This window comes from Neolamprologus multifasciatus, chromosome 6 (genome assembly GCF_963576455.1).
Source record: "Neolamprologus multifasciatus chromosome 6, fNeoMul1.2, whole genome shotgun sequence".
Lineage (NCBI taxonomy): Eukaryota > Metazoa > Chordata > Actinopteri > Cichliformes > Cichlidae > Neolamprologus > Neolamprologus multifasciatus.
This window is the reverse complement of record NC_140444.1, coordinates 22,627,163-22,649,940: the sequence shown is the minus strand read 5'-3', so window position 1 is coordinate 22,649,940 and position 22,778 is coordinate 22,627,163. Positions and strand designations below refer to the sequence as shown.

General features: G+C 39.9%; 1 protein-coding gene and 1 long non-coding RNA gene across 7 annotated transcripts in view; both read left to right on the top strand.

Annotated features, from left to right (window-relative positions):
* The window catches only part of rnf24 (ring finger protein 24), a 31,701-nt gene extending 11,399 nt beyond the window's left edge, over positions 1 to 20,302 (top strand). For all 6 annotated transcript variants that reach the window (XM_085161855.1, XM_085161852.1, XM_085161858.1 and 3 more), the window contains 5 exons: positions 1,346 to 1,495; positions 6,352 to 6,394; positions 6,924 to 6,965; positions 13,468 to 13,547; positions 16,596 to 20,302. In XM_085161855.1, the coding sequence (XP_085017981.1) occupies positions 1,353 to 1,495; positions 6,352 to 6,394; positions 6,924 to 6,965; positions 13,468 to 13,547; positions 16,596 to 16,737 (450 nt within the window). In that variant the 5' untranslated portion in view covers positions 1,346 to 1,352 and the 3' untranslated portion in view covers positions 16,738 to 20,302. The remainder of the gene's footprint in view (positions 1 to 1,345; positions 1,496 to 6,351; positions 6,395 to 6,923; positions 6,966 to 13,467; positions 13,548 to 16,595) is intronic.
* On the top strand, positions 6,972 to 12,768 carry LOC146517007 (uncharacterized). Its single transcript, XR_014874411.1, has 2 exons — positions 6,972 to 8,943; positions 9,390 to 12,768. It is a non-coding gene; the product is annotated as an uncharacterized LOC146517007 (long non-coding RNA).
* Positions 20,303 to 22,778: the final 2,476 nt, after the last annotated feature.

Here is a 22,778-nt window from a genome sequence, read left to right as displayed (position 1 = left end):
ACTTCTCCTGTATCATAAACCATGTGCCTTGCATTGCTCTTGTGTAAAGCTAGAAAGAGACGCTGTGCCAACCACGTTTATGTATGGATGACTTGCAGCTCTGGAGCAAGGCAGCTATCATGATTGCTAATACCAGCTGGAGTAATGTCATGTACAAGTGCCTCGAAATAAAACTAAGAAAGTGCTCACCATATGGAGGTGACTCTGTTATGTAATAGAAAGCATTTTTTTGGGAGGGGGGTGGACAGTTATACAGTGAGCAGGGGATTGTTAATGGCCTCAGTAAAGCCTCCAAAACTTTCCACTCGGGAAGTGTACAGGAATGAAGCCTTTAGGAAAGGGGGAGGAGCACAAGACACGGGTCCAAAAGGAGCAAAAGTTATTCCTGTCCCCGCTCCTCATCTTCTGTGGGTAGGCTCAGACATGCCTAGTCTTGTCCTTTTTCATGAGTTGAGTAAGAGCACTTGGCCAGTTTATCCTTGTCAGTGTTCCTTGGATTTGATGGATTAAGTTTCAGTACAAACATGGAAGAAAATATTAAACAAAAGTTGCCTGCACATGTGTTTACACTCTATTTAAATTATATAAATGCATAAATAAGCATTTTTTCTGTTATCTTGCCTTGTTTTGGTAGAAACAAAGCTTTAGTGGTTTGATACCAAGAGGTCGTAAATGCTATAATGTCACAGTTGTGCTTTCTGAGTTGCCCTTTATTACTCGTTGCATCATTGCCCTGCTGTTTGTTTTCATTGCAGATTCTGAGGTTTAAGTTTACCTTCATGCAGGATGGTTTTTGTCTTTGGACAACAAGTCCCAGTTAACCCCTGTTTTATCATTACATTGCATTTTATATCACTTCATCAAGGTTAACTAATTGTAACACTTGTAGTTATATGGTATTACAGTTAAGCAGCACTTCTAAAATGATGGAAAGTAAACAGCATCAGTATAATAATGTGAAAGCAGGATACTGTGGCCACTATTGCTTACTTATCTCATTACCTTTCTGCTCAATTTAAGCTGTGTCAGGTTTATTGTTATGTCATATGAGAAGCACAAACATGCACAGTACCCACAGTGAGTCGTCCAAATGCTATGAAAGTTTAACCTGTCTTCTGAACAGGATGCAGAATAAAAGCTGTGTGAGCATTTAAATGTTTCTGCAAAAAGAGATGTTGTTGTTTTTGGTATCACACTTTGAAGGTTGCGGTTGGGAGTGAAAGACCTGCCTCAGCTCCAGCTCCTTAGAGTCATTTAGTTTTCTTACTGGTACAAAGGGTTTTTCTTTCTGTGGACTGTGTTGGTGTCTGGAAGTACTTATGTCCATTTGTGTCTTTCCATCCAGGCTATCCATGAGCTCCGATTTCCCACACTACAGTTTCAGGATGCCAAATATAGGGTTCCAGAACCTTCCCCTTAACATCTACATTGTGGTGTTTGGGACAGCCATCTTTGTCTTCATCCTCAGCCTCCTCTTCTGCTGCTACTTAATAAGGTAAGAGTCATGCAGACTTTAGCTTGGGATCAGCGGAGGATTGGAACTTTTATAATGTGTGTGTGTGTGTGTGTGTGTGTGTGTGTGTGTGTGTGTGTGTGTGTGTGTGTGTGTGTGTGTGTGTGTGTGTGTGTGTGTGTGTGAAATGGCTGCTTTGCCATGCGGGTTTGTGGCATAAAGTGTCATACAGGCAACATTAGTGTGTGCATCAGATTAATCTGGTGCTAGTACCGCATGTGGTCTCTGAAAAGCTAGGATGGAAGATACAAACATTATTAATCATTTAAAGAGACACATTGTTGTATTTTTTAATTCATTAATTTCTTTATCTATTACATTAATTAATGATTAATTTTTGATTTTTGTGTTGGTATTGGTAAATCAGTCAACCTGAGAAGGCTCCCACATTTGCCTAACTTACAAATTCATTTACATGTGCAAATTAGGAAGCAAATTCCAATCATCGCTCTCCCATTCCTGTAAATCAGTCCCAGCAGGCTTGGAATTTGCACGCACATTTGTAATTCACACAGCTCTGTCCAGAAGAGGTTGGTTGAAGCATGTTTTCGAAGACGATGGTGATTTAGAACACAGCGTACCACTTGACCACCAAACCATCAGCGCCAGTGCTCATCTGACACTTGAAAACTGTCATTATGCAACGGCACGATAGCTCTTTCTCTAGGTCTGTTTGCCTCACATTCATTCAGAATTCCCCTTGTGCTGTTTCACTTTAGCTCTGTCCATATTTTTGCATAATGTGAGGAGATGTTGAGTACTGAAAATGGCTTAATGCTAATGAGTTCTTTATAACTAGTAATTCAGAAACACGGAAATGCTTGTGCATACGTGCGAGCTGGTTAACATGACCTTGTAGCCTTTAACAACATACTGTATGGCACTTGTCACTGCCGCTTTAGGCTGAGATTTTGTGGGGAAAGAAAAAAGCTCTTGTTTTCTTCCTTTTTTTGAGAAATGTGTGTTAATAATTTGCTAATAGTTTTCTCACAAGTGGGGGAAAAAAGTTTCAACAGCACAGTTTGGAGAAAGTTTCTCTGATATACATATATAACAATTTGATATCTTAAAAAATATATTTAAAAATGGCTGATATCCAAAGTGGCTTTTGATACATTATGATGATCATGGCACTACATGTCAAAGAAACTAGTAATAACTTTTTTATTCATTTATTTGTTTGCTGCTTTTTTGCCACTTAACCTAACCTAAATCTTTAGGGTATGCATTAAACTTCCACTGGTGTTTAAACATGTTGCTTGTAACTAATCTTTTTTTAAGCCCCTTTGTAAGCACAGCATCTTTAGTGTAATTATTTCCTTTAAAGGAAAAATCAGAGATTGCTACTTACCAGCTACATCTACACTAATACGTTTTCATTTTAATACGCTGCTTTTGACAAAAAAAAAAAAACATCCCTAAACAGATGAGTGTTTCAGCGTTGTTACGAAAACGATCTCTGGACTTACTGAAATGGTTAAAAGCGTACATCGCATAACTGTTTGTGTCGACAGAAGTGGCGTGAACGTGTTGTGATTCATAATCCATGTTGAAGTGTCCAGTTAGCCAGGGCTGATGTCTTTTTGTTCTCTAGAGAAGGTCATGAGGTAGAGGTCAGCAAATACTAACTGCTTCCAAATGCGTGTCTGGCTGTCCAGATGACAGCCAGGCCAATTCTTACTATAGCATTTAGTACCAAATTTTAGATACTCGTTTGCAATCATCCTAATGGTGCGATCTTCACGGACACGCAGCCACAGCAACGCAACAGATTTGGCAAAGAAGCTGAGACACTGACAAGTATCCAACTGTTAACGTACATATTAACCAGGCCAGTGCACACAGTTAAATGTTACCACACAGCCACATGTCTTTTCCGTTAAGTTATCATTGAGGAAGCGGCTGTAGCTAGTTAGTAGAAAGATAGCAGTAATGTTGGAGCATGGCAGCAAAAGGTGTAAGTCCCGCTTGTCTGTAATGTGAAGAGACAGCGTAATGTTCATTTAACAGAAGAACAAAACAGGATGTTTCTTTTGGGGAGTTTAAAACATCCCCAGCCTTTACACACTGAGCTATTCTAGGAATGACCTAGCAGGGCCGTTAGCTAAAAGATCCTAATTAGCTGGACTTGACATTATACTGTGTTTGATCTGCGGCGCTCCTAGTTTGAATAATAAACATCTTAGCACAAGCTAAGATGTGTCCAGCAGCATTTTCAGAACTTTGCTGTAGGAGTCAGGGCCATGTGGACACTAGCCATAAACATCCAGAAAGTTTTGCTTTTTAAAATGAAAACGTATTAGTGTGGACATGATTTCATTCCCTTGCTAGTTCTTTTTGTAAGCCGACTGGCCTAATCAAATTGTCCTGGCTGCTGTTGCAACAGGGGTTTTTATCCTAGCAGCAGCAGACTGAACACAAATAATACCCAGCGTCTTTTATCTAAAACAGTGAGAAGCAGCAGTTGCCCAAAAATTTCTCCCCTCGCCGTCTTGTCATGTCCTGTCTTGCAGGGCAAATGGTAAGTAGATTAACTCCTCTTGTGTCCTTACAATTCCTCATCTAACGGTAAAGAGACACTTAATGACTTTGATGCAGTACCATGATTCAGTACTAAAAGCTGAGATTGCCAGGTTCACTCTCTAAATGCAAATGAGCAATTTTGGCTCCATAAAAATACTTCTAAAGATGCAGTCTCCCAAAGGGTGAAATCAGTTATGAGTATATGTATAAATTTTCTAATGGTGTCCGATAATTAAAAAAAAAAAAAATGACACGATTGCTCCATATTTGGGAAATACTTTGTGGAGCTCTGTGGACACGGCTCACACCACCATGAAGGGGGAATCTTAAGGTTTCTGTGCAGTAAAGCATCACCGGCAGGGGCGAGAAAGGAGAGATGAAGTAACACGTTAGAGTTCACTCGCAAGATTCCAGCGAACATATACTCGCAGATACATTTTGACAGAAGGCAGACTCTCACAGAGAAATGCAACCACATCTCTCAGCGAGTCTCTAATCCATACACACACAGGTGCGAAATATGCAGTTCAGTTTGCACAAACATTCAAAGAGTCTTAAGTACTGGGTGTTTCTGTAACGTGGAAAAGGAGCACTAATAGTCGCTCTGAACAAATGCGGCAAGTATATTTGAATCTGTTAGTCATCACTGCAGTTTATAATATTCATTACGCGCTCATGATACCACAGGGCAGATGACACATGTTTTTATGTAGGTGGCACTGACTGCAGCGTAAACCTATCCTATTTGACACCTGGTTTTCATATTAAGTATTCTCCCACTTTTACATTGTACTTGTGGGCTAATGAGCACCCCCACCCATCAGTCGCCTATGACCCACCCTCCCATGATCTTGTCCCCTACCCCTGGGAGTCTCTGCACCTTTACCTGCTGACCTCTTTCAAAATGTCAGTTTCTCTCCTAGACTGTGCTGCTTGTTTTACAGATCCCTCTCACTCTGCTGCGAGAGGTTAAGGTTACTTGTAATGGAGGTAAATCTTACAAACCTATGAATTTTTCCTATCTCTTTTGCTCTGTTTTTCCTTCCCTAATTTTTTATTTCATTGATTTATTTGTTTGTTTTTGCATATGCTATTCTCCCTCTCAGTACCTAGAACCTCTTATCCAGTGTTCTTCCTGTTGTCTGAATGTTTTTTGTAGCTTAAACTCGGGTTGTATCGACCGGTACTCTTGTTGTGCTTTTATAGAGTGCCTCAGGAACCTGCAGTAATGCTTTTAATGTATGATCCGCTGTGTTTTTGGTGATGTGAGTTGATATTTTACCTTAGGTTCAGTGCTTGTTTTGACAGGAAACCAAGAGTATCTGTTAATATGTAATTTGCTTACTGCTGCATTCTCCTTCATCGTCTTCTTTCTTTCCTTCCGCTGCTCCCTTTAGGGGTCGCCACAGCGACTCGTCTGCCTCCATCAACCTTCTGCATGTCCTCTGTTGCTCATCCATGAACTTCTGTGATCTTCCTCTTTTCCTCCTGCCTGGCAGCTCCATCTTAAACACCCTTATAATATATCCATTAGTCCTCCTTTGCAACAAACCATCTCGGCTTTGCCGCTTCAACTTTGTGTCCAAACTCTGTACCCGTTTCTCATCCCTGCTGGTCATTCCCAGTGAAAAACCTAGCATCTTCAGCTTAGCCTCCTGTCTTTTTGTCCGTGCCACCATCTCCAAATCATACATCATAGTAGGTCTCACTACATCTCTGTGTCTGCACTCTCTTCTTCACCTCTCTTATCCATTGTCTGTTTCTTTGGATGGTTGACCCCAGGTATTTAAACTCATCGATCTTCACTTCCTTTCATCCTTGCATGGTCTCCTTTCCTGCTCTTGCCCTCTCATTCACACACGTGCATTCTATCTCGCTTCTGCTGCCTTTACTCTTTCTCCTCTCTATTGCATACCTCCATCTCTCCAGACTGTCTTCCCTGCTCTCAACTTCTGCATTGCTAGTCAAAAAGATTTAAAAACACGTTGCTTTAGAAATATTTTACTTACCCTGTGTGAGGGGGTGAAGCTTGCCAGAAGCAGGACTCGTGCACTCACGAGAAAAATGCACAACCCAAACATATCTCATGGTTGCGCACTGCTCTGTCTCTTAGCGAAATAATTTCTGAACTAGTTATTTACACCAAGTTATTACAGTGTTTATCATTTTAATTAAAGCACCCCTGCTGATAAACTAGAGTAGACTGACTCTAGGAATTTTTTTTTCAGGACATGTGGATTGTTTCTGTGTTATAGAGTCAAGTGAATGAGGCCAATTATTAATCAAAAAGGTGTTTTGTCTTTACTTCTCCCCAGGTTACGGCACCAGGCGCACAAAGAGCTATATGCTTACAAACAAGTAAGAAAAAGCACAGACACACACACACTTCAGAGATAGGAAATCATCTGTAGCTAAATGCACAGCAGAAATGAAGTATCATTGCAGTGTCTAGTTTGTATCAGCTGTGCATTGGCCATCATTTAAAATTCCCATTGCTGACTCCTTAGGGAGCTGCAAGAATTTTAAAGAGTTTGTGTTTTTTGTAAGCACACGTGCACGTCCAGCAATTCCGGATGAGAGTAAAGCACTGGAAAAGACACGGTTATGTGAAAGATGTGAGCAGATAATAGTGTGTATAGAAAGAAAGAGAGATGGAAGGCGTTAACAAACTTACATTATGTAATACTCTGTGTTACCAGCATGGAAAAAGCATCCAAACATGGCATCATAGAGTGTAAACACATGTTTTGTGCGTTGTGTCTCTCTGATTGTTAATCACACATTTTAGTGTCTAATATTGTGATGTTTCTGTTCAGGAACTGGTTATAATTATTCTCATACAGTGTTAATCTGACTAATAGTTCTTCTTCTGTTGTTGCACCTTTAGGTCATTCAGAAGGAAAAAGTCAAAGAGCTAAATTTGCATGAGGTAAGTGCTTTTCTGTTTCATTGGCTAATATCAGGCATCGCTGTCAAAGCTTGCTGCGTCTACTGCAACAGTTTGTCACGCAGTATCAGCAGCAGACACTGTTCTCTGTCAATTTTGAACCTGTCAGTCACAAACGTCTTAGCTGTAGCCCCACTGTGTGTTTTTATTCAGGTTTTTAATCTCATCCTCTTAGTTTTGTACTTGCATAGAAACCCATGATGTCCTGGGTCGTCATTTAATTTAAAACAAAGTCCCAAGCGCTGGGCCTGTGAAGCAACAATTTAATGTTACAAAAAAAGTTTAGAGCAGAGGTATCAAACATAAGATCCAGGGGCTAGAATTGGCCTGGGAAAGACTCCAATCTGGCCAACTGGATGGCTTTGGAACAAGTGAAGGAGGGCATAGATTTTAGTCTTTTAACTAAAACTTTATCTGTAATTTCAAACATTTATTTTTTTAGCGTGTAGAGAAACTGACACATGCTGTTGGAATTGCATGTCTTTTTTATATTAAGATATCTCTGGGATTAACATCAAAGTGATCCCTATGTGGCCCACAATGTAAAACGAGTGCGACGTCCGCAAAGATGTTATGCAATAAACATCCCGAACAGACGGTCACCGTGTTTGAATATGGTTTGTTAAGATTTGGTTTGACAACGGTGATGACATACGCACTGTTTGTCATCCAACATTCAACATGTGTCTTCACTCATAGTCATGTGAAAAGGTGTAGTTAAGGCATTAACGTCCTCCCTGTTATTATTATGTAAAGCTCTGTGTCAGCTCAGTCTGGTTGGAAAATTATAAACGCAGAAGTAAAGCTGCATCGCTTCTTGCGGACAGACTTTTAACAGAGCAGCGAAAATGAAATGTCAACAAATAGCATCTTCGTGTGTGCTTTGGCACAGGCATGGCCATATTTTCTCATCAGCCGTGCTGGAATTTCCTGCTGTCCCATCAGGCTTCGGGGTTTTATTTATGTTATTAGGAACCGAGGGAGAAAGCATCACAAAGTGTCGTGTGAATGAAGCGCGTGACAGAGTAACCAAGCTGTGTTTAAGGACAATAATATATATGCACACAAGGCTGACCCAGTTCCAGGCTCACAGGATTACCCGGTGGAAATGAGCACAGCCTAAGCTACGTGGATTTGGTCTTATATATATATATATATATATATATATATATATATATATATATATATATATAGCATAGCAGTGTAATATGGAACCCGTTGAGTGTTTATACAAGTCTGTAACTTGAACAGCTATCCTAAGCTGGTGCTGTTTTTAGCATGGCTTTGATCCAGGTCTACATTAACTGTCTTACATGTTATGTTGGTTTTATGTAAAGAGTGGCTGTCGTAATAGCATCACATGAAGATCATGCTTCTGTGTCTTCTCAGACTTTTTTTTGTGTGTGTGTGTATTTGTAGTTATAAACAAGTGCACACATCTAAAAATATACCAGATGCTTGGAAACCCTCCCCCCAACTCCCAAGTGTATCGTGTTGTTTTTGGGACGTTTTTAAAATAGGAAAAGCTGCACAAACACATCAGTGCTGAATGACTTTGATAAAAAAAACTAAAAGTCACGCTTTGAGACCTGCATGAAATGTGCCTGTCATGTTTCAGCAGTGCAATACATAACACTGTGTCTATTTGCTGTGGTTGCATTTTCCTATCTATGTAGGGCAGAGGTAATGATTTCATATCTTTATCTTTCATTCATCTTATCTAGTGCTGTGTAATTTGCTTTATCAGTTTGATAAGGTTGTTGGTCATATGTTGACAGTTATTGATGTTGAGCTGGATGAATAGCCCGGGAATATGTATGCAAGAATACAGTTAGCAAATGGCAACAACTGCCTACTGTGAACATTCAGTTGTTTTAACCGTGTAAAGCCCAGAAAAGTAAAATTATTTGAAACTTGAGTGTTTATTGAAGTTTCTGACAAATACAAAATTAATTAATTAGTGTTATTTGGAATTTGTGCAAGTTATTGTTTACATTGTATCTTTAAAAAATAGAATTAGATTGATAATATGGAGGTATCATAAACTTATGTATCAAATATTTGGCATTGTAAGGGTTAATTTTGCTTTGTGAGGAGTTTATTTTGCCTTTTTTTTTTTTTTTTTGAAAAGATGTTTGCTGCATTAAATTCAAAGAATACATCTAATACATTATAGTCATTTTGTTTGTCACTGATGGGTTTTGGCGAGTGTTTTTTTCTTTTACATTGGTGGAGCTTTTTTAAAAAATATATTTTTTAACTATATGTTACATGTTGTGTGTTCCTGTTAAAAAATGATGGCTAAAGGTTAGTGACCTGATTTTAATGTAAGTGCATCATCATAAACTTCAGCTTCCTCTAAACTTTTAATTTTAAAAAGTGTACATGCAGTGATTGAAATGAAAGTAAATGTCTGCAGATGGGGAAACTGTGAAACGTTTAATGTTCCTCCTAGTACCTCTTTACACAGTAGAAAGTGGTAAGACTGTGGGTGGTAATTACAGTTTGTGGTCCCATCGTGCTAGGCAACATGTTCTCATCACTAGAGATGAGGAGATTGGAGTCCTTCACATGCCTGCTCTTTCTCACAATTTCGTTTTAAGCATTACGCTGATCCTCGGATGGTCTTTTTCTCTACCTGTTAATTTGATCTCTTTCTGTTGCTTGGCTGAGTTGAATGAAGAACGCTCTTTGTCTGGTAAATTTGTACGTGCAGAGCATTGCTTAGCATTCATGTACTGTTCTTGCTTCAATAAAATCAACAAGAGGGTAGAGTTTCTCCATAAAATGAAGTCTGTGTCTTTTGGGGGGTTTTGTACAGTTTTTGGAAGCTTGCAGGATTAATCCACTTAACAGTGAAAAAATAGGTTCTGTCAAAAGTTGGCCGACGGTGTCACATCTAAGCCGTGAGGGTGACGCCACAGAAAATGCACTGAGGAAAAACAAGAACACTGATCTATTCACCAATCAAGAGAGCAAAGCAGACATCTTAACAAAGAAGCTAAAGCCCCCCATACTGTTCTTTTCATCCACAGTCATCCATTCAACACTCGTAAAATAGAAGTTAGAGAGAAAATGTTGCTGAGTTTGAATAGCCAGTGAGCCCCTCATTAAAAGCTTCTACTGTAAAGGCTCTATGAAAATTGGCTTTGTAGACCAACAGTTTGTCTATTTCAGAGTTCACAATACTTCCCTAGACTTTACCTCCCCTGTGGAATCATTCCAGCTGGCCATTGATGGCATGGATAGGTAGTAAGATTTGCTGCCAGTTATAGGAACGGTTGGGAAAGATGACTCTTGCAGGACACTTCTCATTTTAATTTGTTTCAAGCAACATTAAATTGAGAGATCTGAAAGGACATTACTTATTCACAGGTGATGTAGTTTTGATCAAATGTAGCCGGCATGCCTGAAATAAGTAGCACGTCACACAGCGCTTAGTGTGCCGTGTGGTTCTTGGGTGTTTGTGAACTGTATAATTTGCCCCACCATAGATTCACGTCAGCATCTCCATCATAATAAGACCTGCGTCACCGACGGTCATGCACAGGCATTGCTCAACGCTTGCACCTCTGCACAACTTTAATATGAGCGTGCGTGTCAGTCAGCTACATTGATCGAACACAAAAAAGAGAAAATAGACAGAAGCTAATGTGATTTCAGTTTTCTATTTCTGGAATAATATACTTATGTCTGTTCCCCTCCATATGTATGAAATGAAGCAAAGAAGAGACTGGTGAAGTGAAGAAAACCTGTTACTCTAAGTGCAGAAAAGTCATAATCCATGTAAAACAGTTGGGGAGTAATGGCAACCCTTTTTTAAATGAGTCTGGCCACATTACCAAGACAGCTAGGAAGCTCTCCTAGCCTTCCCAAGCAGTTGTAATGAAGATAAGTCTGGGTTTAACAATGTTTTCTTGAGTTGTCAGTTAATTTAAACTCAGTATTGTATGGGGAAAAACTAATTGTAGCCTGCCTTCCACCCTATGACAGATGGGATAGGCTATAGTAACTCTGCAACTTTGAATCGGATTGGTGGAAGAAAATGTATAGATGGATGGATGGATGCTGTAGGAGTTTTAGAAATAATGTTCTCTGCTGGGTCTCTCATAGGGGAATTTTGATGAGCGCCGAATTCCAGCGACTACATGAAAGGGCTGCATTGTTTCTTTGATGAAAGGCCTGCAGTTACTCAAAGTCAAAGGGGATGATTGAGCCAGTGTTGCTCATATTAGGCTGTCATAATATTACTGCAATCGATTGTGACAACATTACAAACCTAGGATCTATTCTTAACCAAGTTAAAGGTCAAGGGCTCATCATCACGCTCATCCAAGGCCACCAAAATAGAATTTACGGGCAGTGGAGGGGTGAATGGATCAGTGGAATATTATTTTTTCCATCCCCACATGTTTCACTTCCTAATTTCCAAGAATTCCACACAACCACAACAGTTAGCTAAAACTATAAGGTGACCTGTTACGCTAGTTGAAAGTGTTTTTGTTTAAACCAAAATGGCTTCCACATCCTGTTCATCAGGAATTTCTCAATGACCCTGAAGAGGACTTTTTTTCAGGAAACTCGAGCTGAACTGCCCAGAAATGGTTACTGTCTTATAATCGAGTTTAAAGTCTTGAATTGTAGTCCTAGTGTGGGCTTTAGTGTGCTTTCTTGTTTCATTCAAACCTATATAACGATATATATCGGATGATGATATAAAAACGTCTATCGTTTCATTTCACGCTATTGTTTGTTTCGTGCTGTCGCAAAATAAACTGTTTACAGCAATATTTTTTCACCGTTTTGATGGTCACTGCAGTGGCTATATTAATTTCTTAAACTTCTGTCACGATCCTGGGTCTTATGACCCAGCGTTTTGAGTTTTAGTTCATTTTGATGTTTATAGTTTATGTTTAAGCTCATTAGATTTCTATGTTCATTTGCTTATTATATTCCCCTTATGTTTTCAACCCTTGTGTTAAGTCTCCTTTATTCTTCATGTGTTTCATGTCTGTTTCTTATGTTGTCAAGTTTATGTAGTCATGTCAGTGTTTCATTGTTTCCTATTTTATTTTGAAAGAGGTCCTGTGCTTTGGTGGTCTGTTTTGCTCTTTCCCTGTGGGCGTCGTTATGTTCATGTTGTGTCTACTTTGCCTTTCTGTCCCATGTTTCAGCTCCCTATGTTCTGTCTCAGTTGCTGTTAAGTTTACATGTTTTGAGTTCAGTCAGTGTGTTTCCTGTTTTACTTTGAAGGTCCACGTCTCATGTGAGTGTTTCTAGTTTTGCTTCCCTTGTCTCGTCCAGCCTGATTACTCCCAGCTGTGCTCTCCTTCTGTGTCTCATTCCCTCGTTATCCCTCTGTGTATTTAAGCCCTGTGTTTCTCTTTGTCAGTGTTGTAGTCTCCCTCATGGCTGTGTTTCCTTGCGTTTTAGTTTACCCATGTCCCAGTTTAGTTTTCCATGCCATCCTGCAATAAAGCAGCTTTTTGAGTTTAATTCCGGTGTGGTGAGTTTTGCGTTTGGGTCCTTTTCCTGCCTGGACACAGCCGAAACATGACAACTTCTCTCTTTCTCTTATATTTAATATAACCACACTATGGACGGACAAGCGCCTGTTTTTATGCATTGTCGTTAGCAACAATGACGGTAAAACCATTGCGTGTCCACTTGTTTATGTTCCACATAAACCTTTCACAATAAAGCTCAAGATCCTGTTGAGACTTTTCAAAATAAACTGAATCACGTGAAAGAGCAGATTATTTATGGATGAGAAGTAAAAAAGAGCCGCCAGGTGCTAAAAAATAAACCTTAGACTCAAACGCTAGAACAGGCTTTTCCCCGCAGCACGCCGTGTAATAAATACTCACAAAGAAAACGGTGGCCGTCTAAAAATGTATCGTTTCATGCATCGGTTAAAACACTCGACTCCAGCTACATGACGCGCAGCTGGAAACACTTCCCGCAAGTCGAGATTCACAGAATTTACAGAAAATGTTACATTTTTGTGATTTATATCGTTATCGGGACGATAGAATTCTTATATCAGGATATGAGATTTTGGTCATATCGCACAGCCCTATTCAAACCAGATCTGGAGATCTCTCAGCTTTTCTAACTTGCGACTCCAGAAATGAACTGATAATCTTTCACCATCTGCATTACAGTGTTGATTGTTTTCCTGTTGAAAAGGGGAAAACCAAAACTACTGTAATGTGTGGCCTCTTGGCCGCGAACGGAACAAGTCCCTATGAGAGTTGCATCAGAGTTATACAACAGGACATAGTTGGTCAGTTGGACTTTTTACCGTGGTTTTGGGTTTTTTTCAGGGTTTTTTGGGTGGGTTTTTGTTAAGTTTTTGGTGTTGTTGGTAAAAGTTTTGTGTGTGTGTGTGTGTGTGTGTTTGTTCTTTTCACTAACACAAAGCTAAAGATAATGCATGGCTTTATACAGAAAGCACCTCCTAACTTCCCCTGATCTCTTTCAGATTTGTGCAGTGTGCTTGGAGGAGTTCAAACAGAAAGATGAGCTGGGGATTTGTCCATGCAAACACGCCTTTCATAGGAAGTAAGTACACGCACACATAGACACACACATGTTTGTACACATCCAGTCAAGGACAAACAAGTCATTATAGATTTCTTTATCTGGATGGTGTATTTCCATTGATTTTCCCGCTTTTTAGGTATATTAAATACAAATCGGTAGGGTAGATGTTCTGCAATTTCAGAGACTTCGGGTGAACAATTATTGTCAAGCTTGTTGCGTTTGTGTGGAAGCCAGCAATAACAAATGCCTCAGAGTTGCATGTTTTTGGGACATTAAATTAAAGCCCATTGTTTATGAATTGGGAACTGCAGATGACATGTTGGATTGCTTCAGCCTGTTTGTCCCACACCTCCCCCCATGACCTCCTACTTCAACTGAGTTCATTATAACAGCACGATGCCTCCCTTGGCCTAGTTTTTCTCTGCAGTTGCTGCAAGAGTAGTGACCCCTCACCTCTATACACACTGCTCTGCTCTAGTGCAAGATAAGGAAAGGCATGCCGCTGTGCAGAGGAAAAGGTTTATTGAGGAGGGTATTGCTGGGTAGATCTTTTTACAAATGATGACAAAGAGAGGCAAATTATACAAGAAAAATAGGGTTCCAGTGAATGTTTGGTTAATGAAAAAGAAATAAAATAAAAGAAGTGCTAGTGAGTCATGCAAGTGCAGAATTATTTGTGAATTTAGAGATATGTTTGTCTTAATCCTTGTGTGTAATCAAAATCTGTATCAAGATTTGTGGATGTGTACATACAGTTGTAGATGTTGTTTGTGGTTGTTAACGGCTTAAAGTGTTGCACTCTGAGAGCTGGAAATAAATCTCCTCTCACCTGGCTGTCTCTTTATGAGGATTTTGGCTACACTTGGGTCTGAGCGGCTCTAGGAATAGATGCGCGACGGTTTGCAAATGTATGTGTTTTTTTTTCCTAGTTAATGAGCTGATATATGTTTCATATTTTCCTCTTGAACACAGCCACTGGAAGACAGAAAGGAACGCTTCTGGTGATCTACATTTGACCACTTAATTATTATTATGAGCTCTGGGTAATGACCAAAAGATTGAGAAACAAAACACATATTTACTTATGAGATGAAACTTGTGGCAAAGAACGCTTTTAAAAGGGCGCCCCCATTAGGCCAGGTGGAAATAAAACTCCTATAGAAAGCCGTGCAAGCATGTGGAGAACATGCAGACACAAATATTTTAGGATAAACCCAGAAAAAAAAAGTTGTCTTTGGTATATGAGGTTTATATTTATTTGCCCCCTTTATTTTCCACTCTGCGTTTTTTTTTTTTGTTTGTTTGTTTCTTCCAGATGTAATTCTCCCATTTATCCGGGGTTGGAATCGGCACGTCACTAACTTGTGACCCCTCCTGAGACTCATGTGCAAGTCTTTAATTCATACTTAGTTTTAGTCATAATTTAGGCATCTAAATTCTTGTAGTTTTGGTCTAGTTTTAGGTTTTAAAGAAAATGGGGGGGCTGATCAAATGTGTGCGTCTAACCTTACTGCAGGAGATTAATTCTGATTGGATCTCGTCTCCCCAGAAAAATTTTGTCTTGTTTTTATTTGTTAACAAAAGTGTCAGTGCATTTCTTCATAGTTCTTCATACTTCGTTATCATCTCGTTTCCGTCAAAGGGGTCTGTGGTTATGACTAGGGATGGGTATCGTTTAGGTTTTATCCGATACCGGTGCCAAACCGGTACTTTTGAAACGGTGCCGGTACTTAAACGGTGCCCAAACCGGTGCTTAAAGAATGGAAAACACAAAATTGGTCCAAAAACCTCTCATGTTCAGCTGTTTTTTTGTAAAAAGATAACAATGTTAGTCTTTTCTGCAGGTATACGGCATATATGGTATCACTCTGGGCTGGAAGCAGTGCTTAAACAATGGAAAAAACACAAACTTTGTCCAAAAACCTCTCATGTTTAGCTGTTTTCCACTTTTTCTTCGGTCATTTTAGCCTTTTTGGCCAGGGTGAAGGGAGTATCTGACATCAAACAAGAAGACAGCCGCATGTAGCTATGATGGTGTTTGCTAGTTCACGTTACATGCATTAATTTAATAACGCGGTTAGCTTACTCAACGTAAATTACACACGAACAACATTAAGCTACTCACGCAGAGAAGAACGGCTGCTGCTGCCATCATCATTTCTGCTACACTGGCAGGGCTAGGTTCATCGGATTTAAAGTGTGACCTCCTTTGACAGTATCAGCTTAAAGCACTTGTTGCAGGCTGCTGAGTTTGCATCTTTTGCTGTGAAGTACAGCCAGACTTTTGACCGCTTTGCCTTGGGCATTTTTAATCTGTAGCTCTGCTCTAAAAGAACGTACGTACCTGGACCCGCCTACTATCCTCGAAACGTAAAATGATTGGCTAGAATCTAAAGTGTATCATTCCATACCAGTTGGTGGCGGTAATGCACCTTTCAGTTGTTTGCCAACCGCCAATAGAAATGTAAGGAAGAAGAAAGTGTATCACAGCTCAGGAAAAAAAAGCACCGAAATAAAGCACCGAAATGCGCGCTGCTTTTCGGTCTGGTTACTACCGTTTATGTCAGAACCGGTGCCATGATGGCACCGGATACCGGTACCCATCCCTAGTTATGACATACCTATGGGGTAGATTTAATAAAGAAGTGTAACCCCCCCTAAAGCGAATGTGTTAACGGCTACATCATGCCATTTATTAGCGCCCACTGGTGGAAAAACTATGTCATGGCACATTTTCTAAATTGATTTAAACATACCATATTTTGTTTATTCCATAATTTATTACAACGTTTTGGCACCACTGCACATATAAATATAAATATGCCATACGTGTTGCTGTTGTCAGTTATCAATTCCGTTACGTACATTGAGAGCTAAGAGCTAACCGGAGCCCATCTCCGTGTATGTGAACCCATAATAATCAATAAAGCTGATTCTGATTTTGATGCTTTTTCCTGCTTACTAGCTGCTATCCTATATTTACTGTACCCTCTGTACTTTACTGAATCGCTCGCTTCTTTCATCCCTGCCTTTAACTATAAACGCTGGGCTTTTTCTTTCCTTCAGGTGCCTCATTAAGTGGCTGGAGGTGAGGAAAGTGTGCCCGCTGTGCAACATGCCCGTCTTGCAGCTCGCCCAGCAGGCCGGCAGCACAGACCCTCCTGTGCAGATAGAGCAGCCTTTGCCTGGTATTGAGAACTTGGTGTAGCAGACTGACGGCCTCCTTCACAGTACACTACAAACACACGCATCCTGACACTCATGCTCTTACCTGTACAGGTACACTTTTGGTATGAGTGCGTGGACAGACTGGAGAAACTGGAGCTAATGCTCAGATCTACGCAAAAGCTGCGAATCTGCCGCCATCGCCACCTCTCGTATCTTTTTGCATCGGTTCACAAAAGGATTTCCTGACATCGGCTCTAACTGAGAGTCATCTGTTTTCATGTATTTTTATTTTCACGGACAATGAAGAAGAGCTGATAACGAAGAAGTTTTCCTTTTCGACCGAGACGGTCGATAACTTTTTCACAACCAAAGCACTTTTCTGGGGACGCCAGCGAAAGACCAGGAGGAAGAAGGAAAAGACAAGAACTACAGTACACTAAAATCTGAATAGTTTTTCTTTTATTTAACAAGCACTTTATGAGAAAGGCAAACCTGAATTTGCATGTGGCTCATAGTCCCAAGGTCAATATATTTTATCATTAACTCTCATTTCCATGTACAGTACAAATAAACCAGGGTTAGGTCATTTTGGATTTTTTTTTTGTTAACAAACAAAATGTACATACACATCAGAAAGGGACATCGATACCCACTGCAGTGGATGCTGGGTAATTTGGAGTTTGTTTAGTTTGTGCTGCACACACACAAGAAACCGAAGTCAAAGTATCCTCGACTTTACGTCTGACTGAATGTGAAAGGTTTTTACACGCACACAACCCACACGCACACACAATTCAGATGAAACATGAAGAATTTGTTCCCGCATTGCCTCACTCGCCTCATTCATAATGTTACAGTTCTCCTTTTTTGTAAGGATTCGAATACATAAAGATGATGCAGTGAACTAATTATAGCATCAGCCATGTGTGGATACTGTCACCCCTCCACAATCCAGGCATTACTCGCAGTTGGGATCAGTCACAGGAAATCAACATTTCACGGTGCCCACTGTTTTAACCTCAAATTGTGTTGGTGTGTATGCACTGATGCTTAATCTTTAAACAGTTAAACAGAGCCAACAGAAGGAATCAAGCACTCAGACGTTTCCCAGGTAACACAGATGTTGCGCTTTGCTTCGCAGCGTTTTTATTTCATTGAAGCCGAGCTGCGCGGGTGCCGCAGAGACTCGTCTTCGCAAACATTTCACAGAAACAAAGTGTCATACGGTCGAGTCGGCGTCACTCGAAATATCACCGCACGTCTCTCTGAATCTGAATGACTTCTGAGTTTAAGCACGCTGCATTTACCGCTGAATTTGTTTTTGCTTCCGCTCTAGTATTTATGCTTTTTTAAAAATATATATATATTTATTGTGATATCTCGGTACAGCTTCATAGAGAGAACGAGTTAGTGGACTCAGCATAGCTTTGAGGCAGCATTTCCACACATACATTGGGAGGGGCTCGAGCCGCAAACCCCCCTCCCGCCCCCACCCACAGAGGTAGCAGTCAGCAGGTTGTAATGAAGCAGCAGTTTCATTCACACACGCGCACACAGGTTCAGCTTTTTGGCCGTGGTATTCTGGCGCTTTCGCCCCTCGCCTCTCTCTGTATAGTACAGGGTGCTTTTGTTTCGTGCCACACAGACATTAACCCTGAACCCCTGACCTTTGTGTTTTTGTTTTTGTCTCCTGTTAATATGTTGGGCTAAAAGAAAAAAGCTTCATCACTCTGAGATGAATTAGAGATTGTCATTTTATCAATGATGTGTGCTATCCAGTAACAGCTGTGTGTTACCTTTTTTAGAAGCACAAACAACAACAACAAAAAATTAGCCCCCGCTACAAAAAGTGAGCTTTCTGTCAGGGCTAACATGCTAACTGATTGTTCTGTTTTCTGGCTGCTTTCTTTCTGAATTATTACACAAAGGTTGAGGTTCACAATACGTGGACGATGCTTCTTCCATTGTTACTTTGATCTGAATGTCAGGCCACACACACACACACCCCGCAGTGTTGACCTCTGTGGACATTAAATAAGAACAAAAACAGGGTTATTTTTCTGTCTCGTGTGAGGGTCACTCCTCCTGCATGGAAGCAGCACGGTGCTACATAAAAATGTTTAGGCTGATTGAAACGTATTGGGCAATCCCAAACAGACTTATTAGGACACTTGGTGAGCAGGGCGTGTATCAGACAACATCTCCACTTCAAAAGAGTTTTATGTTGAACAAATGAAGCAGCATCGAATCCTGCAGCGTGTGACGGGCAGTATTTGTTGCCTTCTCTCTTCTCGGTTTCGGTTACAAAAAGGCTGTGACTGTTTTTCTGCACTTATATTAATCCCAGATCTTCGCTTTATCTTTCTTCCACTGTCCCCCGATAGACGCTGGTAATAACACAAGTCTTAATGCTTTGTTCCTGCTAGTGGATTTGTCTTTGAATGTATGTTTCAGGAGAAAAAGGAGGGATTTAATGTGAAAACGTGCTATTTTGCGTAGTCAAGTTGCCACTTTGTTTCACCACTGTTAGATGTATGTAGATGCTATTATCATAAATAGTGTATTTACACACGGTGCACAAAGAGAAGAAAAAGCTCCTTCCTGTAAACTGAACGGCAGCTGACACTTCCCCGCAGTCTGCTCTATCTTAAATGTTGCTCAATTGTAAAACACCTTCCACCTGATTTTTTTCCTTCCCGCGTGCCGTCCCGATCCCGCTAAAAGAGAGCGCGCCAACCCACGGTGAATCAGATTGATTGAGCAAGGAGATGCGAGGGAGTTTCTGTGAGGCTGTGGGCAGAAGAGGCTGGAAGCTGAGCCAGTCATGAATATAGTAATGATGAACGACTTCCCACCGCTGAAATCACCATTGACGTCAGCGCCGCTCCTGAGTTACCTCGGGCTATAAATAGACGACAGTCAGGAGCACAGTTTTACACCGAGAATCTACTCGTATTGTGAGTGGAGAGCTTCCGAATGACGGCCTCACAAGCCACTTTTATTATTATCCCTTTAGGGCATGGCGTTTGATGGGGGAATGTGACAGACTCAGTTTTATTCATAAAAGAGTAAAGTTGTTACCCTTTCCTTTCAGTTGAGGGTTGCGTTACATTTCCGTGGTTGATTTTAGCGACCAGACCATTTAATTTTATTTTGAAATCTCTATCACTGCCGCCCTGAAGTGAACTTTCTTCTTGTTTGTATGGTGTGCTATTTATTTCACCACTGCTCCAGTAGTGACCTCCTTACCCACCAATACTCCTCCCACTCCCCCCGTTTTTATTTTAAATGTTGTCCAAACAAATCCTCCCACCTCCCAGCTTGAGCAGTGTACCTGAACACACCCTCTTGCCTCTTTTTTGTTAACACTGATTACGTTTGTGGACTTTCACAGACATTTGTTTGTAAAACTAAGAATTCTGCAGCCAGAATATTTTTGGAGACAGTCAGTATTTGTAAGCTCTATTTTTGTATATTGTTATTTTGGAGAAAATAATATGCTTTTTTTTTTTTCTTGTTTTTTGCTAATTTTATGGGTATTCATTTCAAGAAAATGTTGCATGTGACTTGAGTTGAACTGTAAATAAAGTTTCCAAGTTTTGGAAGGATGTTTGTTGTGTTTTGTCTTTTCCTCTTCCAGATGTAGTCAAAATGTATCACTAAATTTACAACTCAGGAAAAATAATGTCTGTATGTCCTGTCTCAAGATGCATTCAGTACCTCTTTCCTGGACTGATGTAATTCAGTATAAGCAGGGTGTTCTAAAAGTTCCCTGAAAGCCTTCTGTTGATCCAAAACTATACTGTGAGACTAGTAATTCTCTGTATTGGCTTCCTGTTAAATCCACAAACTTGCTCATGCTTAGTTGTCTAGATTTTTCTCCAGAATATTCTACAGAGAGTCACAGTCTAAACCACATTGAAGTGACTGTTATTGTGATTTGATGCTATATAAATAAACCTGATTTGAATTAAATCAAAATTATAAATATAAATAAAAATTATGTTCCGCTGTTATCCTGGTGACTGACAATGGCTTCAGAAAATTAAGGCCACCTCTGCTTAAGTCTTTTTTCTTCTTCACTGATATCATTTACTCCTTTTTGGGACTGTTTGCCAGTAAGTATCAGTAAATATGATGCACCAGCGCCACCTTCTGGTTAAATACTCAAATGTTTAAACTGCATTTTCAGTTACAATATAATAATTTTTTACTGACTGCATACTTCTTGGTATTGCAGATGAGTGTGGTCCTGGTTGTTGAGCAGGACAGACGAGAGGCAACTGTAACACTTTTATTTTCTCCAAAAAGATGTTAGAAACTCTTAATCAGGGCACAGCACACTCAGGGTCCGTCTGTTTCAGTAAACAGTCTCGTACACATGTTAATAACTGACGGACAGAACATGCTGAGAAAGTGCTGGTGTGGCTTGTTTTTGTCACCCTGTAAAATGGTCTCAAGTTTCAATTCAGTTCAATTCAATTCAATTTTATTTATATAGCGCCAAATCACAACAAAAGTCGCCTCAAGGCACTTCATAGATACAGAGAAAAACCCAACAATCATATGACCCCCTATGAGTAAGCACTTTGGCGACAGTGGGAAGGAAAAACTCCCTTTTAACAGGAAGAAACCTCCGGCAGAACCAGGCTCAGGGAGGGGCGGCCATCTGCTGCGACCGGTTGGGGTGAGAGAAGGAAGACAGGATAAAAGAGTCCTCAAGTTTGAGGACATTGTTATCCTAATGCTAGTGTAATGCTACTTTACTTCAACACCGATCACTTTTATGTCAGCATTCCTATTTCAGCCTCTCCCTTTTAGCTGACTGTGAACTCATGTCTTGTGTGCGCATTTTAGTGAGCGTTTGAATTTGTGTCATACAACATACAAACTAGCATCCACAAACTTAAAATCTATAAATATTAGTTAGCACTTTATAATGATGTCACGCTATTAAGCACTAGTAATATATTAGTAAAGTGCTAGTAAGAGCCTAATTCATCATTTATGATGACATTTATAAATACAGATACATCATAGATAGAGATAGATAGAGAGGGAGGAGGTGGAGGTGGTCAACAAGTACAAGTACCTCGGGCTGTGGGTGGACAACAAACTGGACTGGTCATGCAACACAGAGCACCTGTACAAAAAAGCCCAAAGCCGACTGTACTTCCTCAGGAGGCTGAGGTCTTTCAACATCTGCAGGAAGCTCCTGAGGATGTTTTACCAGTCGGTGGTTGCTGGAGTACTTTTCTATGCTGTGGTGTGCTGGGGGAGCAGCACAGCAAAGAAGGACTCATCCAGGCTGGAAAAACTAATCAGGAAGGCTGGCTCTGTGGTCGGCATGAAGCTGGACACTCTGGTCTCAGTGGCAGAGAAGAGGACACTAAAGAAACTGCTGGACATTATGGACAATGCTGGGAATCCTCTGCACACGGCCATAAACAACCAGAAGAGTCTGTTCAGTGACAGGTTGCTTCTCCCAAAGACAAGAACCAACAGACTTAAAAACTCCTTTGTCCCACACGCCATCAGACTGTTTAACTCCTCTCTGGAGGGGAGAGGGAGGGGAAACAGGAGGACAAAGGAGGGGGGAACAACTAAGCTGTAGTGCCTCTTCACTTCACTGTGCAATACCTTTTGTGCAATACTTTTTGTTAATAATCAGCGGTGCAATAGACTCCATACTTGAAATGTGCAATTCACTTGTATTTTTATTTTTATTCCTATTTATTCTATTTATCCCCTTTGTATATTTTATCTATATATGTCTTTGTATTTATATATGTGTATATATATATGTCTTTGTATTTATATATGTGTATATATATATATATGTGTATATATATATACACATATATATACACATATATATATATGTGTATATATATATATATGTGTATATATATATATATATATATATATATATATATATATATGTGTATATATATATATATATATATATATATATATATATATATATATATATATATATGTGTATATATATATATATATATATATATATATATATATATATATATATATATATATATATATCGGTGCTGTGCTTTTTGGAAA